This window comes from Aythya fuligula, chromosome 4 (assembly GCF_009819795.1).
Source record: "Aythya fuligula isolate bAytFul2 chromosome 4, bAytFul2.pri, whole genome shotgun sequence".
NCBI lineage: Eukaryota > Metazoa > Chordata > Aves > Anseriformes > Anatidae > Aythya > Aythya fuligula.
Window position 1 is genome coordinate 11,901,924 of NC_045562.1, and position 22,935 is coordinate 11,924,858.

Consider the following 22,935-nt stretch of genomic DNA (forward strand, 5'->3'; position numbering starts at 1 on the left):
GGACAAGGCGACTTGGCTAGGAGTCCAGGCAAAGGTTTGGCTTAGGATAGGACGATGGGGGAAGTCTTCTGGCCCTGATAGCTCTGACTCACTATGGGGACATTGTTCTTGCCCTTCCTTTCCAGTTTTTGGAGTCCTTTCACCTCAGAAGAGGGAAGAAAAATCATTGCCAGCTCACGCCTACAGGGCAGAAATATCTCCCCAGCATCGCAGGCACAAAGGTTTCTCTGTTGGACATTTGGACCTGCTTACACACACATATAGGTGTGTCCATATGGAGGTTCACACGCCTGCACGGGCGATGAAGGATTGTTTCCAGGTCTCTGACACCTTGCTCCACTGAGGTGTCTCCTGCCAGGTGTGCCCATGAGATCGGTTTCAGTTTACCCTGGACATGATATTGCAAGCTACGTGCAGCAGGGCTCCCTTTCCACGTTACAGCCAAGAGCATGGGTAGATGGACAGCCTACCATGAGCAGCTGAGAGCCCCTGGTGCAGATCATGGGATCATGAGGTTGGAAGATTTCCGTGATCCTCACCTCTCCATCCCTCAGCTGAGGCCATGATTTAACCAAGGAGAAAGCTAAAAAATGCGAGTTCTTTCTCTTCCCGAAGCAGTGAATTCAGCACTGCCCCAGCATCACCAACACCCACCCACTAGCATCATATCACTGCTTTTAGCTGCTTAATAAGGCACGCCAGGAAAAATAAGTGTTATTTCCTCTCCAGATACACATAATTTCAGAAGAAAAGTCTGATTCATAGTTACTTGGAAAATTGGCTTTAAGCTGCTCGTAAGAACAGCTCCTTCCTACCCAGTTTTGGGCAGATTTCTCTTTTTTTTTTCTTTCTTTCTTTTTTTTTTTTTTTTTTTTTTTTTTTAAAGAAGAGAATTTGGCTTTCTGATTTTGAATGGTTTTCACCCTTCTCTACATATTCAAGGCTGCATTGGGTGCCCTGCAGTAGGACATCCTCCTTGCCTCAGTACATTTACTGTCCTAGCATGACAGACACATGCCCTGCTTGTCTGCTCTCGGTGCTTGCATTAAAATTTTACTTACTTTGATCGTGCCAGGCCTGGGCCCCCAGTGCAGCACACCATGAGGGCACCCACATGGGGAGCAGCAGCAGCCTTTCCCTCTGCCAACCCTTCCAGGGCCACCTCTTTCATCGCTCCAGGCAATAATGATGACTGCAGGGAGACAAAGAAGGCTATAAAAGAGGCCAATCTGCCCTCCTCTCAGACTATCACAGCAGATTTAATTTATGGCTAGTGAACAATAAAGCATTATAATCCTGGGACAACCTGTGCTCCACGCATCACCTCCCTTTCTTTTTTTCCTCAAGGAAGTTTCAACAAAATTAAGGCAAAAGGACGCGAAGAAGCAGAAACGATGCTTAAGGAAGAGAGGGAACTGGGAAAACATGCTATGCTCCCTGAAACCTCACCCAGGCTCCGCTGATCAGCATTTGTTGAAGCAGACAAGGTGTCTCCATTTAATAGCCCTTGCTGGCTTGTTCTTCAAGGTTTCCCTTTTTGAACTCCTGTAAGCCTCGCTATACCACAGAAGGGACTTCCTCCTCTCAGCTCTGTACTGCAAGAAGGAACCAATTCCCCCAGCTCCCTTTTAATAGGCCACTCAAGAGCTTCACCTGGCGAAAACGCAGTTCCTCTTTGCCTGCTCACAGCTGTACCTCGCCTGCTCTCACAACACCTAGGTTGTTCCTCACGCAGCAAAGCATCTCAGGCCTCGTTTGTTTCAGAAATGGAAGGGGTTAATCCCTTCCTTGGCGTGCTGCGAGCTGCAGCCAGCTGCCCGTGAAATGGCATCCCTGCTCCCATGGAGTTCATGTGTCCACGAGCTCCTGATAAGCTCTGCTGGGCTGCGTGTGGCCACCCCTTGCTCCTCAGGCAGGAGGAGTCCTTTGTGAGTTGCCGTGTATTTTCAGGCTAATTCTCCTCCAAAAGCTCTCCACAGGTGGCTAACACCGAGCTAACCAACCATGTCAGCTCAAACCTTGGCCACACGGAGAGAGATAGTGCTTCTCTTCTCAATGCGCACCCCGAATGGCAAGCCCTGGGCACCCAGCCCAATTTAAAAGACCTTTTCCCAAGCACGTGTTTTGCTTGGGGGGGGTGTTTGTCACCTTCCCCCGTCCTGCTAGGTCTTCTGACCACAAGATTAGGGGATGAAATGCAGGAGGACGGGGTCATCCCCTTGCAGGCTGGCCTCACCATGCGGTCCCTGCCTCCAACGCCGATCGCCTCCAGATAACGCAGCAGCTGCTCCTCCTCGCAGATATCAAGGAGGTGGGCAACTGGAACAAGAAGGGCATCAGCACAGCCAGCTACAGCTGTTTGCTGTTGCAGGGCCCACGTTTTACAATGGGCTTTGATATCTGTCGTATTTAGTCTCCCCTAACGCGTGTCTATTTGCCTCGAGCCTGGAACCGGGCAGAGAAATCCCCACACTCAGGCAAAGGGGAGAAGTCCCAGGGGACGGGGTTGAAATAGCCCTGAAATAAAACTGCCTACGTCCTCCTGATTGCAGAAGTCCCACGCATTTCGCCTTCATTTCATGACTCATGGGGGCTCTGCTCTCTGCCAGATGGAGCTGCACTGCGCCCTTCTCTGTGCTGACCGGGCTTTTACCTCCGTGCAAAATACTGCTGCGGCCACATGGCCCCAAAACGGGCTTCGGGGAGATGGAGCTGCATCCAGAACATCTTGCTTAATCCCACGGATTCCAGTCCCTGCAGAAATAGAAACAATCACCTTCTCCCAGAGGAGCCTGCTGTATCGAGTTTCCAGTGCTCAGAGTAACCAAGATAAATCAGTATCATCATTGCGGCTGGTAGATTAAATGCTCTCTTCCTTTTAATGTTAAAAAAATGAGTTTGTTTTTTCTTTTTTGGGTGTGTTTTGAGGGGTAGGGGAGTCTATCTTTATGACATATTGCACCCACTTAATTTTTTACATTGATGACACGCAAAGTGCACTTGAAGCCAAAAAAAAACGGAGTGTGTTGGGCGTGCATGGCAGAGGGAGGCTCGCCCAGCTAACCAAGCAGCCCGCATTATTTAAAATGCTCTTAAGCTTCCCGCAAGCCCTGCAGCTGGCATGTCATCTCTGCAGCAGCATCTGGGGCAGCGCTGCCACGGCAAACTCACTGGGGCGAGACTGGGAGACAAGCAGAGGATAGATAGAGCCCTGTAACTGCGGGTCCGACACCGCCTCCTTTCAATATAACAAGTATTCAAATGCCAAAGACTGCTCTGGAGGCCAGTCTACCTTCTCCGGGCAGGGTTTCCATTTTCAGCGTGTGCTCTTGCTTTCATTTCACTGCCGGGATTTTGATCAACTGGAAATGAATACATGCAGAAAGCTGCCTGCGTGCTCACTGCTGCTTGCTTTATCTCGTCTGGGTGGTTGCTGGTGAGAGGCGCCTCCAGCTCTGCCTGGAAAACCCAAGGGAAGGTTTTTAGATCTCTGCAGCTTGCCCTGTCTTTTCAAGCAGGGTGCCTGGAGGCTGCCAAGGCCCTGATTTTTAAGGTGTGCAAGTGTCTCGGAGACAGGGAGTCTCCTCGGAGGTGCCCAGGGTGCTGGTGTCCACCCCCTGGGGATCGGTCTCTTCATTTCCCCATCGAGGCAACGTGGGGCAGCCACAGTGTGCCATCCAGCATGAGCCTTTTTTTTTCTGGGAAACAAAGACATGGCAGAGTCAGGACCATGACTCTCAGCTCTTCCTAAGGGTGGAGCAGAAGCTGATCCATATATCTAATGTAGGCCGGGATGCAGATTGCCTTATTCTCGGGGAAAACTTGCATATTTAACCTGGCATCGCAGCCCTAACTCCAATTAAAGCTGTCCCAGGCCCTTCGGGGAGATAAGAAGGGCTGTAGGGGATGAAAAGCAATTGGGCCAAGCTCGAGGACTGTGAAACTTCTTCCCTCGTTAACAGCCCATGCTGACAGCCCGCCAGGCTGTGTGCTTGCTCAGAGATAGCCCTGGGGTTACGCGCTCAGGAGCCGGGGCTGTCTGAGCCTGCCAGCCTGGGCACAGAGCCCCAGGCCCAGCCAGCCTCCGGGGCAGAGCACGAGGCCCAGGAGGCCAGAAGCTGGCAGCTCTCACAGCGTGTTGCCTGCAGGTGACAGGACCCCACAGCCGCCCTCCTGCCCCTCCAGGCAGTAAGGTCAGGGGATGCTCCAGTCCAGGCCCCGCTGAGCCCTGTAACGTGTGCCAAGTACCCCAGGGGAGCTCCAAACCCATCGCGTTCCTGCCACCAGGCAAAGCAGGGAGACTCTTGAATTTACAGGAAGGGAAATACGGGCTCCCACTGCCACCCTGCAGGCCTGCCTGGAGGAGAAGGCTGTGTTAGACTAAACTCTGCTCCAAGGAGGTCCCAAAGATGCACAGAGGCACTTGGCTGCCCGAGGCAGGTGAGCAGCGACCTCCCGGGGAGGCCAGGCGCCAGGGAGCCACGCTGCTTGCCCGAGGCCTGCTCCGAAAGCTGTGTGCTCCCTGCAGCTGTTTGAAGCCTGGAGTGAAAACTGAGCTTGTTGGACATCAGCCCTGTCTGCTCCAAATAACACCTCTCAGCAACGCAGGGGACTTCGCAGCGATGCTGGCCACAGCTTCTCAGGTAGCTGAGAAGGGCACGGGGAGAGCTGCGCCCTGCCACAGGGCCTGGGGCATCTCCGCGGGAGGCTGGGGAGAGCTGCAGATTTTCTGGGATCCTACCTCTGTGGCCAAACTCGGTGGCTTCTTGGCTGACCCTCTGACAGGAATGCAAGCCCGGACAGTACTGCAAGCCCAGAGCACGTGCTGCGGAGTTCAGAGGGATGCCTGGCACTCTAGGAAGCAGCGTGAAAGCCTGGGGGCTGCACGGGAGAGCGGCCTCCCTCCTCTTGCAGCTCGGTGCAGGGCAGGCGAAGGACAGCCTCCCCGGCACGCTGGAGACATGCTGTGTGTCACTCGCCCCCTGCAAACCTTCTCGGGGCCGAAACGTGACACCGAGTGCGTGGGGCAGGTGTCACCTCCTTGCATACCAAGCCCCACTGCTCCATCCCATGTGTCCATATGAGGCATTCCCCAGCTGCTCTTACCACTATTTCAGGACCACTTGAATTCCCGGCTCTTATCAGGCTTTCTCTAGATACTCGAGCCCCCAAGTTCAGATGCCACCGGTCACATCTGGGCCGGTCCCTGCCCTTGCTCTGAGCGCCCTGCACAGAAGCTGGGGCACCAGCATTGGCAGCTTTTGGAGGATTCACTCATTTTTATTTTATTTTTTTTTTGCTCAGAGGAGCGCAGAAACCACAGGCTCTCAGTCTGCTACATTTAATGGCCTTGTGTACTGTCACACAGAGATTCCTCTCACCTGCACAGGCACCTTTGGGTTTTTTAATGAGTGGGTCTCAGCTCATGGCTGTGCCTACCTGTCCCTGCAGGCGGTTTCAATCCATGTACAAACCCCAGGAGCACTCCCCCATGGGAACCCTGGGGCTGGGAGGAGGAATTGGGCAATGCTGCTCTTCTCTCTGCAGCTATCCAGTAAGATTTCACCTTCTGTCAAGTTTTCCAGGGAGAAATTCCAACATATTTGTGCCATCGAGCAAACATTTTTCTGAGTCCTCAAGCTCAAACGTGCTCCATCTTCCCCTGCATCTGGTAGGGAGCCATGGCAGATGTCTGAGGAGAAGAGCTGGACAAGCCTGTAGTGATTCACCTTCAGATTACTTTCCCAGCCAGCTCAATTTGCAGATCAAGGATTTCCTGAAGAGGAGGCTGTGTCTTTGTGTGCAACTGGATTGTTTTCCTTCTGTGAATGTGTCTGGTCCCTTTTTGAACTCCAGTCAGTTTTTAGCATCCACAAGGCCCTGCAGTGGGGAGTTTCACAGCTTCCATACACCTCCTTCACAAATGGAAAAATAAAGAGGGGTCTGATGCTGGCAGCTGATGGGATGACAGGAGCTCTGATATAATCTTTGTTCACGTAGTAAAAGTCTTAGGACGGGGTGAGAAGTGAAACAAACCAGCCAAAATTACTTAAGACAGCAGCTTAGACTGCAGCCGAGCACGTCATGGGTAATAATTATAGCCAGCATAAGCCCATCTCGTCTGCAATGGCAGCTAAAGCGAGTACAAATCTTCAGAGGTGCAAGAGTCACATCGCAGTCTGTGGGCAAAGGTCTGTGAGACAGACTACTTGCACACAGCCCATAGATACACTTATTTGCTTTATGCAGAATAAGGTACCTTTAATAGTAATAGATGCATGTGTTTACCTTAGATTGGGTTCACTTGGCTTTAGCATGTTTTATTGCTCCCTACAGACTAGTAAAATTTTATATTAGTAATAAATTAATTAAAGGAAAGGCTTCCCTCTGAGACTGTAGTGAACTCACGCTCATATATTACATCCTATCTGCAAATTATCTGAGACCTTTATTAAGTATTTTGAGCCTGCCTTCCTTCCTTCCTTCCTTCCTTCCTTCCTTCCTTCCTTCCTTCCTTCCTTCCTTCGTCTCTCTTTCACCTCTCTTAGCCATACAATATTGGATTTCATACCAGACTGATAAGTGAGTTCTCCATGCCTTATCTGCCCCTCATCGTTCTGTGTTTGCTCTCTATATCACGACAATGTCGCACCTCCCCACTACGAGCAGGGCGGTGGAAGATGCAGTCAGATCCCCACCGACCACCTCTCCTCTGGGCTGCAGAAGCCCAGCTCCCTCCTTATCTCTTCATCTGCCATGTGCTCCAAGCTCTTGCCAACTCAGTGATTGCTGCTGGGCTGCAGCCCGTCCCCACTTCTCTTGTACTTTTGGCCCAAGGACAGTCGTGGCAGTGTCAGACTCCAGGAACACAGCCCCAACAACCATTTGAGAGCCTCAGCTGAGGGCCCACGCTTTGAAAATGACCCGAGGAAGGCAATTAAACCTTCAGCGTGGTGTGGGAACTTCAGCACGTCACACCACGCTGTCCACGTGTGAGAATAACAATGGCAACGATATGCCACTAAGGGAGAGTGACCGGCGAAACAAAGGAAGTCTGCCTAATGGACAGGATGCGTGCCTGAGCAGATAAGGACAGCTGGGGAACAGTGGCGAGGTGACACGCAGCTGCCAGGCCTGCGGTGTGCAGCTCTCTGCAGCATCCACACCAGGTGGGAAAGGAGCCCGGTTTGCAACAGAGCTGGCAAGTTATGCCCCGAAGCAACTGCCTCCAACCCTTTACTTAGAGATTTATTTTAAATACGTTATTTAACTTCATTAATGTGCATTTTTAATGCACTTTTTAATTTGCAGTTCATGATTAGTGTTTTCTATTAAAAAGTACATTGACCTGTATGGGTATGTGCAAACACATTTATTGCCATGTAATGGACAAACCTATTTTCATATTTACAGGTGCCTGTGGAAACATGTTCTCCCCACTACCCAGTCCAGCAGGCAGCAGTGAGCCAGGAGTACTGAGGAACTGGGAACCCAGCTGGTGTGAGAGCAGCCAGGCACTGCAACCCAGAGCCAGCTCCACGACCAGAACCTCTGGGTTAACCAAGGGCTACCGTTTGCTATTCATAGCAGCCTTAGCTCAGGTTTAGGGATTTAAAAGTCAAGAAGTATTTGATTGTTTGATTTGACTGAGCTATGAGTTAATTCTGCACACCCTGACGGACTGTCCAATGGCCTGACTTCCTCCTCCCCTACTAAAGGGTAGGCACATTCCCCAAATTTCACCAATCCAAGCTTAGAGGTACTTGCTCTGCTACACGGATGCTGCGCATAACCAGCTCCTGCTAGGCACAAATGAGATTTGCTACATCTTGGGCGATGGGACAGGGAGGGAGACATCTCTGCAGACTCCTCAGCACTCAGTCGGCAACGCCAAGCTTCCTACAGACAGCGGAGGTAATTGTATGCACCAAACCTGGCATCTCAAGTGACCTACTTAGCTGCATTTAGTTCCTTAGCTGCCATCAGTTTCTGCAAAACTTCAAACTTCTGGTTAATTTGACACATGACACATGAATATTTCCATTTTTCCCTGGGATTAAAGTAACACTTCCAAATAAAAAGACTAGGTTATATTTGCAAAATATTTTCAAAGAACACAAGGGCTGATGATGGGAGCAGCTCTAGCTGATCTTCCTCCTCATTTAGAAGTCAGGCATCTCACTCCTCCTGGTTTTCAGATTCCCTTTATAGTGAATGGACAGAGATAGGCAAGTCCAAAAAGCAATGGGTCCCGTCCTTCATCTCAGGGTGAGAAAAAGAGAAAAAAATATTCTTGGAGGGACTGACTATTGTCTGCTGCAGCACAGAGAGCTGATGAATCTTTGGGGAGAGGTTGGGTTTGTCTTTATCACCAAGAACTGCAAGCATTCCTCAGTCCGACCTTTTCCCTCTCAGCCTTCATCAACATACAAGAAGTGCATGTGCCTTTCAAGCAAAGCACAGCCTCTTGTACAACGCTATGTCCTCTGAGGCCCCAGGCCCAGTACGTGCAAGTTCCCAAGATGTCTGCCCCACCAAATAAAGCTCGCAGTCACTAAAGTTGCCCTAGAACATTGCTTCGCTGTGACCTGTGTATCCAGAACAGATCCAAGTCCAGCCAGTCGGACACTTGCAGGTATAAACAAGCGAAGCTGTGAATGCATCTGAACTGATTCAGCATACCTGAGTGGAGCCGCTCTCTCTGCAGCCATAGCAGCGTGCCGATGGAAATACCACCACTTCCTTTCGATACCCTCCCCACTCCATCATGGCCCTCATTCCTCTCCTGCAAGAGCACAAAGGAAATTTGGAGAATTTAAAGTTCCGGTCCAGACTGTGTCCTTATGCCCCTTGTTCCCCTTGTATGGGAAGGCACGTACCCATTACAGACAAATTTTACAGGTTGTATCTGCACAACCAAGCACTCCGGGGTTCAAGCAAACAGCAGAGGGGAAGGAAAGCCACTGTGTTTCTTCGCATCAGCTGAAGAGCTGCAAAGACAAAGAAAAGTCTCTGGAATGTCAAGCCAGGCATCTTTACAGTGTGTGTTCATTAGGGGAAGGGAAACTGACAAGAAGAAAAAAAAAGTAAAGATGTATACACATTTGTTGCACTTCTTCATGCAGTCCTGAAGCAGACAACCAGCCTCCTTTCTTTTGCTGTGATTTTTCCATGACTTCACTGATGGGAATGTAAGCTGTGGACTGCATGTAGGCAAGGTCTTGGAGCACACCTCTAAGGAGAACATCATAGGTGATGAGAGAACAGGAGCTACCCTTCTCTCCTGGGAGAGACTAACCCACTGAGCCTAAGTGGTCTTAATCCCTGAGAAAAGGTTGCTCTAGCCTGGTACTCTGCCTACAGTGCCTCACCCCAGCACCACTACAATATCTCTGACAAGCACCTTGTACGCCTGGCCAAGGACTCTCCTCTTTCTTGTTCCTGCCTGCCTGTCATTTGGGTGCCCTACTGGGATTTTGTTTCCTTGTGCGGCTCTTCCTCTGCTGGAAGCCCATCTCCTTTTTCCCGGTGGGTAGCAGCTTTCCCTAGGGCGCTTGCAATAACATATTTGCCTTAACTTTCTCCCTCATAACATCTCTTTTTGCAAGGATTTCCTTGGTGCTGGGCATTTTTATTATTAGGAACTAATACTGCTACACTACCTGGTATTTTTCCACAGCACACAATACCAGGCTAGGTTTTGCCCCTGGGCCCACGCTGTGTTCTCTGCACACACCAGCTTGGAAGGGAAGGTGCCGCGGTCTTCTGCAGGGCAGAGTACATGTTCTTTGGGGTGCTTGACCATCTGAGCACATACGAGATCCAAATGGAGCTGTGCCAAGGCAAATATTCCATCTCAGGCCTGCAGCCAAGGCACTGAAGCAACTCCTTTCTTTTGGGAAGGGACAGGAGTGGCAGTGGGGCCCCTGCCTTGGAGCACAGGAGGGAGTCTGAACCCAGAGCAGGGCTTCCTTTGGCACATTGAAGGCTCTTTGCCTTATTTCCAACTTCTGGGATGGCCACAGAAGTTGGAGACCTATGGAGATAAAAGAGGAGAATCCCACCGCCTGAGGGGACTTCTCACAGCGTTTCTTTGGTGGAGCTGCATTGGCTCTGAGGGTACAGGAGCTGAGCAGGGGCCTGGTAACACAAGAAGCTGCCAGAAGACTCACATCATGTGTCTGTAGCTAAGACTAAGACATTTTAATTCTCTCAGCTTTCTCCACTACCCCACAAGCAGACCCACGCGGCGTGCTACAGCCGTCAGCACCCACACTGGCTGGCCAGCAGCCACCACAACCAAGCCCCTCTCCCCCCAGCAAGGAGGATGGGTTCACCGGGTCCCTCCCCACCACTTTTGGTTCTCACAAAACCTAAAAGGGATCTGCAGACTTCCTGCCCTCCTGCCGGGGGTGGCTCTAACCAGTCTGTACACCCAGAAGGGGCGAGGGAGGGCTGACAGACAGACGGACACACAGCTCGGCCATGGGTACACGCTTTCTGGAGGAGCACAAACCACGCGGCCGGCTGCTGCTGCTCCTGAGGCACCGCGCTGCCCTGGCGGCTCTCCTGCAGCACCCCGGTGTTGCCCAAAATAGCCTCTTCTGCTTCAGCCAGGGTTTCCTCCCTAATCACATGCCTTCGATGACAAAAAATTACTCCAAAATTAGTTTCTCCCTCGGTATTTTGACATGAGGCAACACCTGGTTAAAATTACTTCAGAGCTCCCCTCGGCCTTGCCACAGGCAGGCAAACTTAAACAAAAAAAAAAAAAGAACCCTCTGCCTGGTGCAAGCACTGGGGCCTGGCTCAAAGGCAGCAGCACTTTCTTGGCACTTGTGATTTGGAAATTGTTGGCAAGTACCAATATTGCAACAGCATCCACTGTGCCACCACAGGCATTGTCTGCAGGCTGTGGAGGGCACAGGGAGCAGCCCAAGGACCCCCAGGGGGCAGGGACGGAGACCTTCCCGAAATGCCCCGCCAGTCGCTTTCATTAGGCTGGGGACAAAATCGGGTGTGGAAGGGCTGGGGCCTCCCAGTAGGGCAATGGGAGGCCACAGCCGGGAGGGTGGGGAGGAATTGAGGCAGCAGGAGGGGGCTGCTGGTTTGGGAAGGGGCAGGAGGCCATAGACAGGGTGTCCCGTGGCAGCGGCCCCAGGCAGCGCTGTTACGTCAGCCGCCCCATGGGTTTACAACACTCGCCCTTGAGCCTTGGCCCTGCAGCCCGCTGTGGTGTGGACACGTTGCACAACGCCCCCAGTCCTGCTCCCCTTCCCCTCCCCGGGGCTGGCTGCTGGGGGCTGAGCTCCTGGCCAGGAGACAACACTCCGACTGCTCCTACCTCCAGCGAGGAGCCCAAGGAGGCGGCAGGACCAGGATGTGTCCCCAGGTACCTACTGGTAGAGGTGGCTCCTGAGGGACTGCTTGGACACAACACAGGGGGGCATCTTCCCGCTCCCCAGAGGGCACGCAGCCTCTTCAACAAGAGCCTTACACTTCCCCACAGCCAGTCTGTCTTCTGCATCACAATTTCATGTCACCATGGTGGCCGTGGCATGGAGGAGCCCCTGGGAAGGAGGGCTGCCCTGCAAGAGGGAGTGAGCAGCTTGTCCTTCCCTCCCACCAGCCTGCAGAGCCACATTCAAGGGGTGCAGGAGCCACAAGGTCCTGTCCCAGGGGTCCTGCGCTGTGAACAAACCCTAGGTTGGAGCTGGTAGGAGACAGGGACTCTCCTTCCAGAGATGTCCACCAAGGATGGGACTTCCCTAGGCCTGGTCACCCTCAGGGAGAAACATCTGCAAAGCCTCTTCCCTGCGCCATGGAGCTGACAGGGAAGGAGACGATTGCTCTTCCTCATCCCCCAACGAGGCGGGAGGGGTGGAAAGCTGTGGGGAAATCATTAAGACCACTGTGCAAGGGCTCAGCACAGAGCTAAATATAGCCCTTATCTCTGCTCCCAAAAGATAAGAGCCTGTGTCCACAGCCCGCCACAACGCCCTGCCCTGACTTCCACCTACCTTTACTTTGGAGGCAAACTGCAGGCAGCAGTTGTGAAACACTGTGTCCTGCTCAAGGCAAACACAGCTTTTATCGCAGGCCAGAAACACACCCCAGTCACCTCGCATGCATACCTCCGAAGCCTGCACAGCTCCAACACTGACCACCACCTCTCCCAGCGCCTCTGCAGTGCTAAGCAGCCAGCAGCTTGCATAGGCAGCTCACAGCAGGGCACAGCAATACGCACAAGTCAGGCTGGGGGCTTCCCAGATTTTGGGCTCATCCATTACACTTCCACCAGGATCTGTCTGGGAAATCCCTTTTCAATATCCCACGATCAGCAATGCTGAGCCGGGCTGTGCTGACTCTGCCTGAGGCAGCAGTGGAGAAGACCCACGGGCCCTTTTGGGTCTCTGTCCATTGCTGCTGGGCAAATCTGGGCATGGTGCCTCTCTTTGCTGTAGCGAGGTGGGGGTTGGCCTGTTCTCCCACGTGCCTGGTGACAGGACGAGGGGGAATGGGCTTAAGTTGTGCCAGGGGAGTTTTAGGTTAGATGTTAGGAAGAACTTCTTCACTGAAAGGGTTGTGAGGCATTGGAACAGGCTGCCCAGGGAAGTGGTGGAGTCACCATCCCTGGAAGTCTTCAAAAGACGTTTAGATGTAGAGCTTAGGGATATGGTTTAGTGGGGACTGTTAGTGTTAGGTCAGAGGTTGGACTCGATGATCTTGAGGTCTCTTCCAACCTAGAAAATTCTGTGATTCTGTGATTCATCCCTGCTGCCAACCCCTCTCGAAGTAGCACTGTAAATATTGATCCACACCTCCAAGAGTCCTGCCACGGACACGGATACATCTCCCAGCTCCTTTAAAACTTACCACTGCCTCTATCTAACAGCAGAAACCCGCGAGGCTAAAGCAATGCTTTCCCCCCCTCAACAAAACCCCCTTTTTTCCTTGCAGAGTAATAAGTTTATTAAGCGGCGGCTTGCGGCAGGCAGTCCCTGGGTGTAACAATAGCTGTGTGCGCTCCCATGAGTTAATTCAAACCAAATGTCGACACTTCGATCCTACTTTCATGGGCTGGAAAGGAGGCAAGAGACAGCGACATTGCTCAGAGCTGTTCATGGAGAGGACAGATATAGGGGGTGGAGAGGGGGAAATGCTGTTTGCCCCCAACTTAGTGACGGGGATCAGGGCAGAGCAAAGCCAGCAGGTGCCCGTCAGGCCAGCAGACCACCCGCTGGACCCTTCTCGGTGCCAGCAGCACCTCCAGCCCTGTGTGGGTGCCCGCTGGGGGCTGCTTGGGGCCGGGCCCCTCAGCGCCATGGCCGCGGCCCCGCTGCCATTGGCCGCGGCGCGGGCCGGGGAGGGGCCGGGCGGGGGCCGGGCAGGGGCCGGGCGGCGCCGCCGTCTTAAGGCAGCGGGGCCGGGGCTGGGGGCGGCCCGGGGGGAGCGGCGGTGGCGGCGGGGAGCGGCCCCATGCACGGTGCCAGGTACGGGCACGGCTACGGGGGGATCTCGGCTCCGTGTGGCTTGGCGCGGGGAGCAGCCCCGGGTTGGGATTGGGATGGGGTTGGGGTTGGGGGAGCGGGGCGGGTGGCGCGCAGGGGGATGCTTGCGGGAGCTGGGCTGTGTGCTGGGGGCGGCTCGGGTTGTTCCGACAGCCAGGCTGGGTTAAATGTGAGTGTGAATGAAAGTGAAGGGGGTGAGAGGGAGCAGGGGCATCTTCTGGGGAGGGCAGAGCTGGGAGGGCACCTCCAGAGGTAGAGGATTTGGTCTGATTCAGCCTGCCCCTTCTTTTTTTTATTTATTTATTTATTTTTGGAGGGGAAGGGGGTCAGTCCCTGCTGCCTGCCCCTGGCTGCTTGCTCCCTGCTTGCCCGCTTTGCCCAAGCTGCTTCCATGCTCCCAGCTTCAATGTGTAAGCTCCGGGCTGCTCCTGAAAGCAAGGGGTTGTGAGTGTGAGCTGGGGAGCAGCGGGCTCCAAGTGAAGGGCAGGAAGGTGTCTGGGGCATGAAACAGGCTGGAAGTGGCTGCTTGTAAATATAGGTAGCTCAACCCAACAGCAGGTAGGTAGAGGGCTTGTACTTCAGTCCCTAAGCTTGGAAAAAAGCTCCAGGTAATGCAAATCGGGCTGGGTATTCCTTGCCTCCGCATTATGAGCGTTAGGGAGTTGCTGATGCTTATGATGCTTGTGATTTTACCCGAGTTTTCAGCAGCTGTGGGAATTTCCTTGACTGAAAGGACACAGCTAAGTAATGCAGGTGAGAGGGAAGCATTGGGAGCTGCCTGATTTTGAAGGAGGAAGTGACCTACATAAAGTGCGTGTGAGAAACTCGGCAGAGCCGAGCGGGATGGTGCTGGCAGGCAGGTGGATCGGCTGCCTGTCCTATCCAGCTGCCCCTGAGCTTCAGAGGAGGCTGGAGGAGGACACGCAGAAGGGGATAGCTGGTGGGTGTGTTGGGAAGCCAGCCCCGCACGTGGGCATCGGCTTGCTCAGAGCACTTGCTGCATGGATGCTGTGAAGGACGGCTCAGAGCCGCTCTGTTGGTGTTACGGGGTGGGGAGTTAAAGCACCGAACTGCAGAGTGGCTCTGCTGCTTTTTCTTGGCCCAGGGACAGCTACCGAGTACTCGAGCTGGTTGTGCTTGGTTTTGGCAGCACGAGCTCTGGTGTAGCATGCGGCCAGCGGCCGCTGCTCCTGCTGCTGGCGCAGTCTGCACAGTGGAAGTAGCTCTGGAGGATGGTCCCCAGCCAAATGGGGAAGGTACACTAAGGGAATATTCTGACTTTAAGGCACGGGTGAGCTGTGCTGCACCCCTGGGGGAACAGTCTGGATGCTAGAGGAGGAGATAGCGTGGTGGAAGGGCACACAGTCTGCCCCGCTGGGGGCCAAGGACTTGTTTCCAAAGGTTGCTTCAGCCTCGAGTAGGTAAGCTGGTTGTGGCTGAGCCCTGTGGTTATACCGATGTTTCCTTGGGGCTCAGCACAAGTGCTGTGGAGGCTTAAGGTATGAAAGGAAAACCTCCCGGCCTGTCTGAGCTGGCATCTGGTTTAAAATTCTGTAGAGGGAAGGAAGCTGCCTCCTCTATAGGTGCAATGTCAGCTAAGTCTGCACCCTTCTGCTTTATCCAGCTCTTGCCATCCTTGCAATACCGTGTGGGCATCTTTTATGGAGTAGTTAGAGCAATTCTTGGAGGTGGTGATGAACAAAGTATGCACCTCAATCCAAGGGGTGCTTTTCAGCTTCTTAACACGTGTGACATCTGGGGTCCTATAAAACCCAAGGTGAGCTGCGTACAGCAGCCTGTGACCACACGAGCTCCTGCCCCTACAAAGTTGTCAGATGCAATGGGGAGAGTTTTGGGGGGAGGGAGGAGAGGGCAGCAGGAATACTGCTTTATGTGGCACTGGAATTTGATAATCTCTGGGTTTTGTGGACATAAGCAGGACTGAGACATGGGTTTTGCTTTGGGTCAAAAATGTTCTAGAGCCTGCTATTGCAATCCTAGTAGGGCAGTGTCTGTCTGTGTCTTCACGTGGTAGCTCTAGCAATTGGAGGTGAACTTGTTCTTCAAGGGTACAAAAGACTAAAGTCCAGACAGTTCTGCTGCAGGACACTTCCTAAAGTGCCTGTAAATTATGCTGCGCAGATACCCAGCTCTTACAAAGCTTGAGGGACTTGTGGGGATGATAGAAACTAAGTCTTTGGGATGGATGGGGAAAAGTGGTGTAGCAACTGTCTGACAACTCATCAAAATGCTTCTCTAACATAAGCTGACCCTTCTTCTCATCCTCCAGAGTATTAGACTACTTTCCTCACAAGCAAGCGATGGCTGTGGACGTAGCGATGCAGCTGTACCTGTGCTCTTCACCCCTGCGAAGAGAGAGGTGTGCCTGCAAAATTGCCCCAAAGCCAAACAAGCCATTGCGGCCGTGCATCCAGCTGAACAGCAAGGCACTGCTGACAGGACCCGAAGAGGCAGCAGACTCCTTCCCACACAACAAAGTGAAGAAGAAGGTGTCGTTTGCAGACAGTAGAGGCTTTGCCCTGACGATGGTGAAGGTGTTCTCGGAGTTCGATGACCCCCTGGATATTCCTTTCAACATCACCGAGCTGATCGACAACATCGTGGGTCTGACGACGGTGGAGAGGGACAGCTTTGTCCTGGATTTTGTCCAGCCCTCTGCGGACTACCTGGACTTCAGAAACCGTCTCCAGACGGACTGCGTGTGCCTCGAAAACTGCATGTTGAAGGAGCGGTCTGTGGTGGGCACAGTGAAAGTGAAGAACCTGGCTTTTGAAAAGAGCGTGAGGATCAGGATGACATTCGACACCTGGAAAAACTTTGTAGACTACCCGTGCCAGTACGTCAAGGATACATACGGAGGGTCAGATCGGGACACATTTTCCTTTGACATCAGCTTGCCCGAGGGAATTCAATCCCATGAAAGAGTCGAGTTTGCCATCTCCTTTGAGTGCAATGGCAAAGTGTACTGGGACAGCAACAGAGGCACGAACTACCGCATCATACGGTCGGAACTGAAGTCTGCCCAGGAAGCCATTTGCCCCCCGCGTGGCCCTGACTTTGGCAGTGCCTTTGACCAGTTTGGGAGCCCTCGCTGTTCCTACGGGCTGTTCCCTGAGTGGCCGAGCTATTCGGGCTACGAGAAGCTGGGGCCTTACTATTGACCTAAAGCCCAAGTCCTGACTGTTGCTGGCGTGTCTGCAGGCCTGGGAGCCCATCTGAATGTGAGCTGGAAGGTGGAAGAAGCGAGGCTCCGTGGAGCTCTGCAGCAGCCTCCCAGCAAAAGCGCAGCGCTCTGCTGGCGGCTGGCTTATAATCAGGGACACCCCCGGTGTAATGGGCTGCCTGCCCTGCCCGAAGTCAGCTAACTGGCTCTCCAGATGCTCAAAGGAACAGGAGATGTTGCTTGCCTGTCTGTTCAGTGCTGCTACTCCTTCCTCTTCTGTAAAGCTGCTACTCTCCAGGGAAACACTACAGTGCTTGTATTGTGTGCCTAAGCTACGTAGTGATGGCTGGCTCGTGTTGCTTGCTAATTTTTTTTTTTTCCATAATATGTTCTAGTATTTTTTTTTTAAAGCGTGCTGTACTTCAGCTGCAGGGTTCTCCTTGCAAAGCTGGCCTGTGCCTGTCAGGGAATTAGGAAGTGGTCAGCTTGTGGGGAGCAGTCATCTACTCATGCACTTCCTCGTGCGAGGTCCTTCCTGCTCGAGGCAAGAAGGGTATTTTTGGAAGCGAAAATACAACTGATGGTAAGAGGTGTAGCTTGCAGCCTGCTGTATTAGGAGACATATGTGCCTGTGGGAGAGAATCTGATATGCTTAGTCACCAGTTTTATCAGCTGATCTTGAAAAGCTTTCATCATATGCTGGATGTTACCAAAAATAGAGATTGGCTGTAGCTGTGCGGCACTTCAACACAGCAGCGGGTTGACAGTTTTGACTGCCTTCCTTAAAACCTTCCCATCTTTCAACCACAAGTGACCAATGATGCCTTTTTCCCCTCGATGGACGTCTGAAGCCAGCTCCTGGCCTTGCTGGGCCCCGAGAATGCGAGTACTTCCTTCTGTGAACTGTGTGGCAGAGTTTTGCTGGGGCCCGGGGGCTGTGCTCAGGTGCTGTGGGAGCTGAACACAGAGCACAGCTACTCTGCCACGTCCCGTTAAGAAAAAAAGACTGAAATGTGCCTACTGTGGTGGAAGTGCCTTGGCTGAGAGCGCGGTGGCACGCGTGGTCTCAGCAAGGGTTTGAGATAAACAAGTTTTGGAAGTGATGTTGCCTTTTTTATGATCCAGTGGTTTGTTACTCCGTGCCATGGACTACTTGGTAGCTAACGGGGTGGTGGGGCTCACCCGCAAGGAAGGACACGAACCTGCTGTAGTGGCTGCTGCCACTTCAACCCGTGAGCGCCCAAGCTTTGTGCTGCACTCACCGTAGGGAGATGAGGGTTTGTGGGGTGCTAACAGCCTCACACAGCTGCTTGCGTTACTAGTCGGGCGGAAAAACCCTAATCCCTCATCTCAAAGGGAGGGTGCTGAATAGTTAGTAGACATAGAGGTCAAGGGAACCTTAGTGCATAAGCTTTATAAGACTTTGGGGTGTCTGTAGTAGCCTCCGGATGGCTGGAGAGTGGGGCTAGACTCCTTGTTAGCTCTTCAAACCTGGCTTTTAGTTGAGGAGACTACTGCATGAATTCCTTCAGCTGTTTTACCCAAACCCAGAAGGGATGCAGTGATCGCTGTCGGATGCTGGAAGGAACAAAAGGGCTTGCAGGAAGAATAGCTGGCTTCCAACTGCTGCCTTCCCAACCTGACATCAGTGCCTGTTATCGCTCTGATCGCTCACTCCAGGTGGTAAATCTGCTTGCTAGCCCGGAGCTCGCCAGGTCTGGTTCCTCTCTTCAGCTAGCTTCCTGAGTCAGCTCTTCTCGCCTGTGTCTCTCGGAGGGACTGTTGCCTAGCTTGGTTCGAACCTGTTTTTAAAAGTCTGAGCGACACTGATGTATTAATTTTTTTTTTTTTGATTTAGTGTGCGATGCTAATGCTGTAAGACACCGTAGAGAAGTCGTGCTCTCCTGGCATGCTCGCGTGCCTCCCGAGGGCAGTTTGTGGGCTGGAACAAGGCATGTATGTCTGGGTGCTGCGCATGGTGCTGTCTCCTTGGGGGCCTGTGTGCTCGCAGGCTGTGGAAGCGGTGTGCTTGGGGAACAGAATGGAGGATAAGCTAGAAGAGCAATCCCGTAAGCAGAAGCTAGGCTGGGAACTGACTATTTGACCAATAGGAGTTCAAAGTTACTACTTGTGGCCTTCCCCCTCTTCCCTTTTTTTCCATTGCCAATGTGAACATAGAGGTAAGGGGCTGCTCTCCTCACCCTATGCCTGGAAGTGCCTTGTGGGGTTTTGTGCATGTTTTTGTTTTTAAAAGATATTTTTGTACACAACATTCAAGGGGAGAAATGCACTTTATAATTGCGATGTAATGAGTCTTTTAAAAAAAAAAACGCGGTTCTGTTTTTATCCGATTGTTTAAAATAAAGGTTGAAACCATGTGAGCTGCGTGCCCTGCTGTCTCATTTCAATACCCGTGGGGCTAGGGAGGGGGTTTGGACACGAGGGCAGCTTCCTGCAAGCAGCGCTGGCAGGGAGGAGCACACGTCCGCAATGGACTCGGCCGCCTGCAGCAGGAAGGAGCTGGGTCATTCACGCAGCCTTCCTGCCAACACAAACGCTTCCAGAGAACGCTCTGCAGCTGAGGAAAGGAGCCAAACTTTTTGCAGGGGCAGTGGCTGGAGGAGGCCTGGCAGCGCGGTGACGTGACGCTCCTTCTGGAAGGGAAACTGCACTCCCAAATTGATCAGCTCAGGCTAACAGTAACAGATCCGAGGCTGTTTCGAGGTTCCCTCTCATCTTAGATGACTGATCTTAGATACGCCGTGGAGTTTCTCCACTAACCAGGGTGTTCCTGAACTGCTCTTTACCCTGCTTGCAGTAGCAGGAACAGCCTTTTCAGGTTTTTCTGCATTTATTTCGGGTCAGCCTCTGCCGAAGCTCAGTCCTCCCCCCTCCACCTGTCCTGATCTGGGATTTCTCTGCCTGGCTGCTGGTGTGTGAGGGATGCTAGGGTGTGTGTCGTGCTGGGAGGCTCTGCTCTTAGACCAAGATCAGAAGGGATGGAGGCCCTTCAACTCCGAACTAGCTCTGCCTGTTGTCACCGTAATGCACAGTTATCCTGCACTGGCAGGAAATTTCCCCTCTGCAGGAAGGGAACAAGTACTGTAATGCCAGACAGGGCCAGGTTTCACCTGTCTTTGGCCAGGTCTTGGTGGCTTCCTGAAGTGCTGAATTTTCAGCAATCAACTCCAAAGCTCTGGGTGGCCTCTGCTGTTTATCTATAAGGTAAGAAAGAGAGCTGGGGGGAGGGAATAAAGCACAGCACGGCCTTTGTGTGGGCTGGCAGACGGTATTTCCTGTCCTGCCACAAAGTCTTGCAGTGAGCTTAGCCCTTGCTCTACACAGAAGCAGTCTGTGGCTATTTTGGAGCCCTCTGCTCTCACAAGAAGAGCTGTCTTTCCTGGGTGCCTTGCCCTCTACAGCAGCTGGGTGAAGGAAAGCGTTTGGTTTCTCAGGTTCCTCCCCCAGTCTTTGCATCACAAAAAAAAAATGCTGACAAGGTGAGGCACAGGATGTTTGATCAATCTTTTAAAGCCACTCTGCTGCAGGGGAATAAGAAACCTGCATGCACCCAGGAAGCTGGGTGTAAGGCGATGGCTCAGCTATCTGCCTGACATTGACATCACCCTGATATTGCACACTGCTTCCTGCTGGTCGTGTTGCCTATCTTGCCATCAAAAGCATCATCAAAAGTGCTTCAAGTTTTAAATATTCTTTTACTAGCACTGTCCTATTAATCAAGCGCACAGCGTGGGTTTCCCTTTCAAAAGACCATCCATTTTTTTCCTGGTTTCAGGGGGGAAAAAAGCTCTTAAATATATTTTTGCCCTGCCCCACTGTGTCCGCAGGTGATTCAGGTCAGTGCTGCTTTCATGTTTGAATGTGAACCCGAGCTTTGGAGTGAGGTGACCACAGTCAGACGCTTCCTGTGCGTTTTGTGGCTGAAACCCCCATGTGACAGTTTCTGCTGCAGAGATAAGGAAGTCCGAGCTAACCCTGCTGACAGCTGGGGGAGGTGAGGGGGTGTTAGAAAGGCCAAAAAAAGCTTGTCCAGGTGGTGTTTGCTAGCGAACACAGACACGGGGACTGCTGAGTTTATAAGGCCCTTGGTGGCAGGTGTGATTGTGTACTTGCTGTTAAAACATATCCATAAAGCATAGGCAGATTTCTTAGAGTGCTTCTGGGCCCCGTCTCTCACACACACAGCCTGTCCTCGGAGGCTCTCAAACCCCTGCATCCTTAGGGTTTTCTGTGCCACCTCTGAACAGAGATAATTGAGTCACATTGCTCCTGGCTGGTAGTGGCCTTGGGAAGGCCAGGTCGCCTGAATCTGCTCCCCGGGGGCCAGCCTATAAAAGAGAGGTCCGTAACCAGCTCCCTTTGCCAAGCATGCTCTCCCCCTGGCCCAGGGATGCTGTCCTACAGGGGAACAGCTCTGCTGAACCACTGCCCCCAGGGCAGCCCCATTTACAGCAGGTCAGATTGCAGCGTCTACAGGTAGTGACAGCAGCAAGACGTGGGATCCCTGCACCACATCCTGGCAAAATGTGGTCAAAACTGTTTGAGAAGATTGTCAAAAGTAGGTCCGAGCAAAGGGCATGACTGCATTTGCTGCTCAGGGCTGGTGACAGGCTGAAAAAGCTCCTTTTGAGGCTTTGTGTGCTGAAGAAGGTCCTTGAGTTCAGGTTTCAGCTTAGCCTGCGGACCCAGTTAACCAGAAGCTGAGGCTGTGTTGCTGACTGCGCACCAGGCATCAGTGCTGCTCCCCTCTGTTCCCCCTCACTTACAGTCACGCTCTTTCCAGAACAAGCATCCCACACCAAGTACAAGGGATAATGTTGGTTTTACAGTGTCTTCCCCAAGCCCCAATGTGGTCTGGACTCGGGAAGGGCAATTGTGAGCAGTGAGGGAGGTCACGTTAAGGCCCCAGCTCCCGGGAGCACCCCGCACCCTGGGAGCAGCACAGAGCTTTCCCAGCATGACAGCAGCTCAGGGCTGGGCTGTAGATCACCCAAACCACCCCCTTGTTTCCACAGACGTGCTCTGACTGGGACATTTGGCCGGCTCTAATGCAGTAAAACCTATTTATGCCCACGTTGCTTTTTGATAGAGCTTCAGACCGAGTGCTCCGGCCAGCAAGGTTCTGCCTCACTGGGAGGCTGCCCAGCCCGTCTCTGTCCTCCCCTCTGGAGGGGTGGCGTGCCAGACAGTTAGCTGTGTTTATAGACTTGTTATTGACATTTACATGACATTTAAAAAAAGGAATAGAGGGCCTTTGTTGGGAAAGAATTGCAGCTGGCACGTTACTCTGGTACAGTTAAGTCCAAGCACTCACCAAGGAGCAGTTAAATGCTTGGGCTCCTGGAACAGGGATGCAGACAAGCCCTCCTCTGATGCATTAGTCACACATCTCCTCCTTGCTCTGCTGCTGCTGTGTAGTCTTCTACCTACAAAGAAAAGTACAGAGGAGAAAAGGCCCGTGAGGAATATGCTCAAAAAAGCATAAGAAGATGGTGAAATATTCAGGGTATCTTCTATAAATGTTTTCATAGCTCCCTGCTATTTCTGGTGTGGGGGTCTTTTTGAGACCATGGTGAAGCCTTTATGTTTAATGAATTCTGACGTGAAGAGATCTCGGGGTGTCTCCTGCTCGCAGATAGTTCAGGTTGCTGAAAGCCTCAGCCATGTGGATGCTGATGACCCCAACAATGGAGATGCCACCAAATCTCTGTGTCCTGTCCCTGGCCTGCACGGCTCCCCTGGGAAAAATACAGAGTCCTCTCAAATCAAGGGGACCCTGGGCAACACTGCAGTCTTGTCAAAGCACCTGTTTGTTCCAGCCTCCCACCAGATTCAGGACATGTGAATGTGAAAGGACAAGGCAGGTGGCCACAGAGCAAACAATATTTCAGAGCTGGGAAGTACCACCCCATAGTCTGCTCCAAGACAGACCATACAGCAAGGTCCTTACCATTTCCCAAGGCATCCCGCAGCACAGATCAGAGCCCCGTTCTCCATACAACTGCTAGAAAACCCTCTGCTGTCCAGCTGAAGACAGCTCACCCTCCAAAGATACCCATCAGGGTCAACCTGAGCAAAGCAGAGCCCACAGGGCCGAAGCAGGGTGAAGACAGCTGCCTTGCAGCAACCAACACCCCGACACCCCCTTGCTGGTGAGCACAATGTTCACAGCAATCCCCTTGCGCCCCGGTTTCCTTCCTAGCACCCAGTGACTGGCAG

At 52.6% G+C, this 22,935-nt stretch overlaps 1 protein-coding gene across 1 annotated transcript; it reads left to right on the plus strand.

The window, feature by feature from the left end:
- Positions 1–15,811: 15,811 nt before the first annotated feature.
- PPP1R3B (protein phosphatase 1 regulatory subunit 3B) lies at positions 15,812–16,693 on the plus strand. Its single transcript, XM_032187237.1, has one exon. It carries the CDS (start codon positions 15,833–15,835, stop codon positions 16,691–16,693), a length of 861 nt encoding a protein of 286 aa, XP_032043128.1. The 5' UTR covers positions 15,812–15,832.
- The last annotated feature ends 6,242 nt before the right edge of the window (positions 16,694–22,935 follow it).